The sequence below is a fragment of the Prionailurus bengalensis genome, chromosome E2, assembly GCF_016509475.1.
Source record: "Prionailurus bengalensis isolate Pbe53 chromosome E2, Fcat_Pben_1.1_paternal_pri, whole genome shotgun sequence".
NCBI classification, from domain to species: domain Eukaryota; kingdom Metazoa; phylum Chordata; class Mammalia; order Carnivora; family Felidae; genus Prionailurus; species Prionailurus bengalensis.
In genome coordinates, this window is record NC_057352.1 from 59470253 (window position 1) to 59479264 (window position 9012).

The 9012-nt window shown below is 62.8% G+C and overlaps 1 protein-coding gene across 1 annotated transcript; it reads left to right on the forward strand.

The window, feature by feature from the left end:
* Positions 1-3058: 3058 nt before the first annotated feature.
* Positions 3059-7673, forward strand: FOXF1 (forkhead box F1). Its single transcript, XM_043599824.1, has 2 exons — positions 3059-4657; positions 6118-7673. The coding sequence occupies exons 1-2, from the start codon at positions 3514-3516 to the stop codon at positions 6276-6278; spliced, it is 1305 nt and encodes a 434-aa protein (XP_043455759.1). The 5' UTR covers positions 3059-3513; the 3' UTR covers positions 6279-7673.
* The last annotated feature ends 1339 nt before the right edge of the window (positions 7674-9012 follow it).

Genomic DNA, 9012 nt, shown 5'->3' on the forward strand with positions numbered 1-9012 from the left:
CAAGCCAAAGCGCAAGGTCAAGCGAGGCTTCTCCCGCCAACGTAAGAGTTGAGAGGCTAGTCTCCGGGGCATACAGAAAAGCCTTCCTTGCTATGGATGTGGTTTTCCCTACAACTGGGGGGTCCCCTCCAAATTACAGAGCTGGGGGCTCATTTCATCTGCCTTCTTTCCCACACCCCCACCTTTGCCTCCCTCCTGGGTGGAGATTAGGGAGAGCCTCCATCTGCAACATTCCTGAGGATCCCGCCACCGGCCCCCTCTCCCTGGGCAAGGTAACCGCTGAGCTTTCCCTGCAGAGTCCATTTTGCTGTCAGAGTCTGAGGGGTAAGTGGAGGCCAGGTGGGGCCCCAACTCCACACTTCCTCCCCAGGAAGGCATAAGCTCCCCTACCCCAAAACACCCCCAGAGCCCCCGGAGGAGCCACTAAAAGATCTTGATTTGCAGGAGGGAGGAAATGATCTGCGGGTTTGGCCAAAGATGGCATCTGCAGCCCCCTCCCAACTGGAGAGCACCCGGGAGGGAAGGGGCTAGTGGAAAAAGTGTCCCCCGATTTCAAGTTCTATAGACCCCCCTCTTTGAAGGCGCCCCATCAGCAAAACAGAGGCGTTACTATTGTTTTCTGGGAGCCGCTGGGTTCGCGCTGGCTGCACCCCTAGCTGGCTGGGGAGTGTGACAGCCTCCCCCACCGGCCTCTCTGCTGAAAGCCAGATGTTCTCCCAGCAGCTGGCGGTAGCGACCCCTTCTTGGGAACTTCCCTCCCCGCACCGCTAGGGCCTCCTAGCCTGCGGCTGCTGTTTGGTCCAAAAAAAAAAAAAAAAGAAAAGAAAAGAAAGAAAGAAAGAGAAAAAGAAAAGAAAAAGAGAAAGAAAAAAGAAAAGAAATGAAAAGGAAAGAAAAGAAATTTGATGGCGAGAGGGCCAGAGACAATTAAGAACGCGTGTGCATGCTAATGGAGGGGCTGCGCGAGCCACTGCGGGTGAACACGCGGCTGGCTGTGCGTGGGCAAATGCGCAGCGTAGGGGTGCGTGCACTTAACGGAAAGCGTGTCCTCTGCGGTGGGCAGGCCTGTGCGTTGGTGCGAGGGTTGGGGCGCCCGAGCTGTGCGAGGGGTGTTGGATGCCCAGATGTACCGGAGGCGGTGAGGGATGCTCAGGGTGCCCGTGGCCTGTGGATGTCGGCCGGGCTGAGTTCAGCGGGGGTGGGTCTGCCTGTGCGCGCCCACCTGCGCGGAGATAACAACCACACACAACGTGGTCACGTCCCCCACACCCTTCCCCTAGGCCGGGGAGCCGGGCGGAGACGCAGCACGGAGAAGGGGACTCTCTCCTCTCCCGCAGCGCCACTCGTCCTGGGAAGGCGGCGACCACGGGGCACGCTGCGCCTGCGAGCCCCCAGCTCCTCGCACGGAGGTGCCAGGCGCCCCGAAGGCGACGAGGAGGCGTCTACGGCCGAGGCTGAAGGCGTCTGAGCGAGGGGGGGGGGGACAGCGGGGGACAAGGAAGCCAGAGGAACCCGAGAGGACGGCGGGCTTTGAAAAGCGCCGCGGGGCGGGCGCACTCCGAGCCCGGCATCTGTCTTTGGCCCCAGCTCCCGCCGAGGCGAGGCATCCAGGCTCCTGGCGACGACCCGCGAAAAAACACCCCTCACCTCCCTCCTCTCGGCCCAGGGCCCCGGCTGGAGAGGCTGGGCTCGCCGCCCCGCAGTCAGCGCGCGAACAGCACTCACCTGGGTCCCCGCTTGCCGTGTGCTGCGCCCAGCTCCTGCGCGGTCCCAGGCTCGGCGCCACTGTTCCCCACCGCCCCCCCTCCGCCCCCGGCCGCCCCCACCAGCCCCAGCCCCCACCCCGGGACTGCGAGGGACAGCGTGCGTGCGAGCCCCGTGCGGCGGACAGCCTGGCGCGAGAGGGCCGCCAGGGCCTGTGCTCCCCGCCCGCGCGCAGGCTGCCTTCCGGAACCTGGCCTGGCGCGCAGTGTCAGAGGCCCCGCGGCGGCGGCAGGCCGACCCACAGGGGCATTAGGCCAACTCCCCCCCCGCGCACGCGGAATTCTCTATTATTATTAAAGAATCCCCCAGAACGTGTTTACGTTGAGCCGTATAAACTTCCTGCCAGGGCCTTTACCATCTAGGAGAAATCGGAACCTGTTCTTGGAAAGCGGGGAACACCGACGCTGCGGGGCCAACCAGGCGGATTTTCAGCGTGTGCGTGTGTGGGAGGGGGTCCCCTAGGAAGCGTGTGGGTTCAGACTGGAACTTGGCTAGCGTACGCGTGAGCGAGAGTAGGTGCGAATTTCAAGCCCCGTGGGCCTGGTGTGTGTGTGCGCGCGCGCGCGCGAGCGAGCGCGTTCCTTGGGCGCGCACATGCCTGAGCAAGGTGTGCGTGAGTGGGCACTCACGAATGGGTGTGAGTTTGCACGTCCGGAATCCTCATTTCCAGGGTTTGCACGTGCACCAGTGTACGCACGCGTGTGCCTGAGTGCGTGGATGAGAAATGAGCGGGGCCGCTCTTTCCGGAAAGCCTGTGCGGTTTTGGTCCCCGCAGGCCCGGCAGCTCTCACTGGCTCCGGCCCGGCCCGCGGCGCCTGAGACAAAGCGGCCGCGACCCGCCCTGCGCTTTCGTTTTCCGCCCGCGCTCGGCTCCCGCGGCTGCCCGCCTGCTCGCGCGCTTCTGGGCGAGTCCAAAAAGTCCCGGGCGCAGCGCAGTCCTGCCCGGGGCGGGGAGAGCGGGTAGGCGGGCCCTCACGGGAACGGACGCCCGCTGGCCGCGGGGACCCGTGGCCGAGCCGGCTGCGCCCGCGGTGGCCACGGCCTGGTGCCCGCTGCCGCCGCCGCAGTCTGCGATCCGCCGCCGGGCTGTACGCGTCGGGAAAGGCCCCGGGTGCCCGCGCCTCGGGGCCGGGAAGGCGAGGGGGGGGAGGAGGTGGGGGTGCTGCGCGCAGCGGGGCCGAGCCGCGGGGCCGAGGACGCATTAACACTTGCTCGCCAGGTTGGTGGAGGCGGGGCGGTTCTGCCGGCGGCCCCCGGGCGGCGAGGGTGGGGGCCCTTTAAGCGCCCACCAACGCGGGGCGCGGAGGGGGGCAGGGAGGGGAGGGAACTCCTGGAGGGTCTCGGTCCGGCCCGCGGGACGCCGCGGAGAGAAGATGCAGTGAGGGCGGCCTGGCTGGAGCCGTGGAGCCGAGCGCCACGGGTGGCGGGGGCCGGGAGCTGCTCCCCGCGGGGGCGCACGGCCGCAGGCCCCCGGAGGTGGTGCCTCCCCCCAAAACACGGGCTGGGAGGGGGCTTCCTCGCGGCCTCTGCCGGGGCTGCGGCAAAGAGGCTGCCCTCAGCCTCCGCTCGGCTCCTTCCCTAGTGGGAGGGCGAGAGGGAAAGAGGGAGGAGAGGGGGGGGGAGGAGGGAGCTGGAGAGAGGGGGGCCCCGCGCCAACCGCCGGCGGATCCAGCCGCTCCTCGGGGAGGACGGGCGGGCGGGCGGCCGGGGGAGGGCGCGCCGAGGCCCGCTCCGGAGCAGTGGCCGCGGATGACGGCAGAGGCGCAGCCAGCCCCGCGCGCGCAGCCCCCTCCCCCTCGCCCTCCTCCCCCCCCTCCTCTTCCTCCTCCTCCTCCTCCTCCTCCTCCCGGCTCGTCGGCGGCGCAGAGCAGCGGCGGCAGCGGCGGCGGCGGCAGCAGCAGCCACCCGATGTCTTCGGCGCCCGAGAAGCAGCAGCCACCGCACGGCGGCGGCGGCGGCGGCGGGGGCGGCGGCGGCGGCGGCGCGGCCATGGACCCCGCGTCGTCCGGCCCGTCCAAGGCCAAGAAGACCAACGCCGGCATCCGGCGCCCCGAGAAGCCGCCCTACTCGTACATCGCGCTCATCGTCATGGCCATCCAGAGCTCGCCCACCAAGCGCCTGACGCTCAGCGAGATCTACCAGTTCCTGCAGAGTCGCTTCCCCTTCTTCCGCGGCTCCTACCAGGGCTGGAAGAACTCGGTGCGCCACAACCTCTCGCTCAACGAGTGCTTCATCAAGCTGCCCAAGGGCCTGGGGCGGCCCGGCAAGGGCCACTACTGGACCATCGACCCGGCCAGCGAGTTCATGTTCGAGGAGGGCTCCTTTCGGCGGCGGCCGCGCGGCTTCCGAAGGAAATGCCAGGCGCTCAAACCCATGTACAGCATGATGAACGGGCTGGGCTTCAACCACCTCCCGGACACCTACGGCTTCCAGAGCTCCGCGGGCGGCCTCTCGTGCCCGCCCAACAGCCTGGCGCTGGAGGGCGGCCTGGGCATGATGAACGGCCACTTGCCGGGCAACGTGGACGGCATGGCCTTGCCCAGCCACTCGGTGCCACACCTGCCCGCCAACGGCGGCCACTCGTACATGGGCAGCTGTGGCGGTGCCGCGGCCGGTGAGTACCCGCACCACGACAGCTCCGTGCCGGCCTCCCCGCTGCTGCCTGCGGCCGCCGGCGGGGTCATGGAGCCGCACGCGGTCTACTCGGGCTCCACGGCCGCCTGGCCGCCCTCAGCCTCTGCCGCGCTCAACAGCGGCGCCTCCTACATCAAGCAGCAGCCCCTGTCCCCCTGCAACCCCACGGCCAACCCCCTGTCCGGCAGCCTCTCCACGCACTCCCTGGACCAGCCGTATCTACACCAGAACAGTCACAACGCCCCAGCCGAGCTGCAAGGTGAGTGGGGGGACCAGGGCTGTCCCGGTCCCGGGGGGCCTCCGACATCCGTCGGCGCGCTGCTCCTGAGAGCAGGCGCCCAAACCGCCGACCGCCCCGGGCGAGAACTCTCGGCCACTTCTGCGGGGTGCCGGCCGGCCCCGGTGCTTGGGGGAGGCAGCGGCTTGCCAGGCTACGTCTTGGCCGGACCTCCCCCACTTTGAGGGGTGAGCGCAGGGGGGAGGGCAATTTGGGCCACGATAATTGTTGCTTCTCGCTTTCGGTTCTAACTCCCCACTGCTGGTAGCCCCCAGCCTGGCCAAGTAGGCCCCTTCCTCGCCAAAAAAGACTCAGACCCCGATGTTTTTCATCCCTTTGGGTCCTCAGCCCCCTCACACACCTCAGCAAGTTCCTAGGATGTGGAGCGGGAGCCCGGCCCTGGCCCTGGCCGCCCAGCTCCGTAGTCCCCACCGGAAAGCTGCCTGGGCCGAGAGGGAGAGTTAGGCCCCAAGCTGCCTGGGCCGGGTGTTTAGAGGCCCAGCACGCTGGGCTCCTGGGGAACCAGGCCTGGCCTTGGGAATGTCGGGTTGGGGCCCATTTTGTGGTGACAGAGGCGCGCAGGGGCTGTGGCCAGGCCCAGACCAAGTTAGAGGTGCAGGCCCCACAGACTCTTTGTTTCAGAGCTCCGGGCTTTCTGTTCCCCAGATACCCTCCTCCTCACCCCTCCAAGGAGGACGCCTCCAAGGGGGAACAGCTTCCCGCCCGGCACCCTCCTCTGGCACCCGCCAGCCTCCCTGGGTCTGGTTCTGGAAGGGCTCGGAGGAGCTACGCGGGGCCTGTCAGGGCTCAGCTGTCAGCCGCCCGAGGGAGGCAGGAGCCAGCCCGGAGGCTGGAGGGCCACCCCTCTGCCGGGATCGTCCTGCTTCAGACTCCCGGCTCTGGCTGCCTCTCTTCACCCTGGGGCGGGGGGGCGGGGGGGCGGGGGGCCCTTCTCCAAGGGGCTCTTCCCCTGGAGAAGCCTCCCGTCGTCGTCGTCATGTACCAGGGCCTCGCAGCCTTTGGGGTTGGGAGGCGGGTGCCCCGGCACCGGGCACGGGCCTTGGGCTGGCCCTGGAGGTGGAGGCCAGGCTGTCCTTGCGGCCTCCTGGCCCGCGGCGGCCCCCTCACCCCTTCCCCTGTGGCCTCAGGAAGCCCCAGCCCCGGACTTGGTGACGGAGGCGGAGGAGGCCCAGGCCGCGGCACCCAGGAAACAGTGCTTGTCACTGGGGTCCCGGGATCTCCTGCTGGAGCACAGGGCCCGGCCCGAACCCCGGGGCCACCCGAACCCGCCTGAGGCCAGAGCTCTGGGACTCTGGCACCTCGGTGGGGCGTAGGGAGGCAGTGGGCCCCCGCGCCCGGGGCCTGGAGGTGGCCTTCTCCTCCTGGAGCCCTGGGCCCCATCCTAACGCTGTGCTCCCTGCTCTCCTGTCCCTCCTCCGCAGGCATCCCGAGGTATCACTCCCAGTCGCCTGGCATGTGTGACCGCAAGGAGTTCGTCTTCTCCTTCAACGCCATGGCGCCCTCGTCCATGCACTCGGCGGGCAGCGGCTCCTACTACCACCAGCAGGTCACCTACCAAGACATCAAGCCCTGCGTGATGTGAGACCACAGCCCGCGGGGCCCTCTGGGCACGGGCGGCCTGGCCCGGGGACCCGGAACCCGCCACAGAAACTGCTCTATTCTTGAGGTATAACCGTACGCAGAAGACAAGGGTCTGACCCCTCCCCACCCGGATTATTTGGAAAGGAGTCCCCGAGGCAAAGGAAGAGCCAGCTCGGCGGCACCCACTCCCTCAAAAAATTAACAAGTGGTGGCTGAGGGGCCTGGTCTGACTGCAGCTGTTGGTAAATAAAAATCTATTTTTGAACCAGTTGAAGCCGGCTGAGAAGGTGCTGTGCTGGGGGAAACCCTCGACACCCAAACAAGAAAGCAGCTGAGGTCTCTCCCCGCCTTCCCTCCAGCAGCGAAGGTGGGGGAAGGCTTTCGGAAGAAAGGCAAACATGTGAGACCATCATTATCAAATACTTTTATATTTTGGTTGAGTATTTATCTTTTTACTTTTACTTTTTTTTTTTTTTTTTGGAAAGAATGTCTTGGAACACACAAGTCTCCTCTCAGAGCCGTGTTTCCAGGGGTGGGGGGGGGGGCAAGAAATCACGTCTCCCTCCCCATCTCAGAAGCCCTCTGGCGACCGCAGGTGGACCTTGGCCCGGACTTGCATTTCTGAAGCCACTGTTCTTCGTACAAAAGGAAACCAGAAGGAGCCCTGAGACGACGCAGGGCTCGGCCCCGTCCCCTCCGCCCTCCTCTGCCTTCTCTACAGTCCTCTTGGTTTTGTCTCGAGTTGCATTTCGACTTTTTCGGCGGGGGTTTTTCTCATGAGACCCGACTGTCTCCTGATCTCTACGATCTCTACTGTACTGCGTGCCCCGTGGGAGCGCGAGGGGAGCCCGGCACGGCGCGGGGGCAGGGAAGGCCGGTGAGCGCACGGATTCAGGATCGCGGTGACACAGGAAGGTTAAGGCACTTTTTAAACTATAGCAAAAGGCTCATTCTGTTATTTATTCTTCTCTTTTCCCTGACAATCGAAACACCGCATAGGCTCCTCCGTTTATCAGTATTAATGGTGTAACTTTGTTGGCAATATTTGCCGCATAGAATTTTTTTTTTTTTAGAGATCCATTGTAAATTTGAAACAAAGTCCGATCTGTGTAAAAACAAATTTCCATATGTTTATATAAATATATATATAAAATGAAGGACTACCCCTCCTTTTTTTTTTTTTTTTTTTTTTTTTTTTTAGTATTATGGCTGCCGGGGTGCAGCATTTGTGACCGTATTTTAAATTTCTTTCTGCACTGTAGAAAATGACAATTTGAGGATGTTTTGCCTTTTGTGTATTTTTTTCCTAAAAAAAGAACAAAAATAAAAATGTGTAACATTTGTACATGGCCTTTAACATTGTATCAACCAGAAATAAAATCGCATGAGTATTTTATCGGGATTGGGATTGTAGAATATCTTCCAAACCCCAAAATCTACACAGAAACCAGCCTGGAAACCTCTAGACTTGTTTTGTATTTAAAATATGGGGGATCCTGAATACTTTTTCCCCCCTTTTCTCTCTCTCTGTCTCTTTTCTCTTCCTCCTCTTTCCATCCTTCACTTCACATTGAAATGAAATCTGGACACGAGGAGCTATTTCTCTTGGCTTCTGTTTTTAAGGAGAGCCTCTGCCGCTCTCAATGTCATTTCTCGTTTTAAAGAAATAACCAAATGGTGGAAGAAAACCTGTACTCCTCTTTCTTCCCCCAGGGAAAACCACATATATAAAAGTGAACTGCGATATGTTGGCTTTTGTTTTTTCACCCTCTTTTGCCACCAAAGGGAGTTTTACCGTGAGTGTCAGACTTCAATGGTCCCCTAGTCAGGCTGTTATAAATTGTGAGGCAACTTTAAGGCTTTTCGTGGGGCTTGTGTTGTTGTTTTTGTCTTGGTTGGTGTTCCACACTTGGTTTTCCCCAACTGAGAAGTGAGTAAAATTTAAGCCAGAAAAGGGCCATTGCTGGGAGAGCAAGGTGACCAACATTTCCATTCGCGAACATTCCCCCTCGAGTCACTGGGGGGGTGGGGAACACTGTTTAAAAACCTGTGTCTCCAGCCGACCACCCTCTTTCCACTGCCGTCCCTGCCCACCTAAGAAAACAAACACAATAAAGTCCCATTGTCGGGCGGCCATGCCAGGACCCACCGCAGTTTCTGCGCGTCGTGGGGTCGCGAGCCTCTGAACCTGGTTCTTCTCAAATTTGACATTTTGGACGTGAGGGTAATTTCTCCAGTGCTCGGTTACATCAAAATTATCAAACTCGCCCAGGCAATTAATGTCCCAAACGAACCGCTGTCTATAAAGTGAGATAAAGGGTACAGGAAAAGGCCGGCGACTTCACCCTGGGGCTCTGGTGGGCCGGAGCGTCGGGGGCCGGGGGTCTCCCCGGCGGCACAGCCCTCTGTCTCCAGCTCGCGCCTGGCCCTGAGCTGCGGGAGTGGGTGCCTGGTGAGCAGAGGAGGCACGGTCCTCCTGGGCTGGAGGCCACCGGGGCAGCCACCGGTGCCCGAGAAAACGAGGCCCGGCCGGAGAAAATCCCCCGGGCCTCCAGCACAGGAATGTTGGGCTGCGTTCACATCCAGGCAACTTCCCCAGGCGAGAGAGGGTCTCGTCCTCCCTCCCGCGCTGCTCCGCGGAGACTGCGCCCCAATTAGGACCAGGGCTCCGGGAAGCGGGGCTGATTAGGAGAAACCCAATGCCAGCCCAGCCAGCGAGCTCCCCAGTCTCCGGC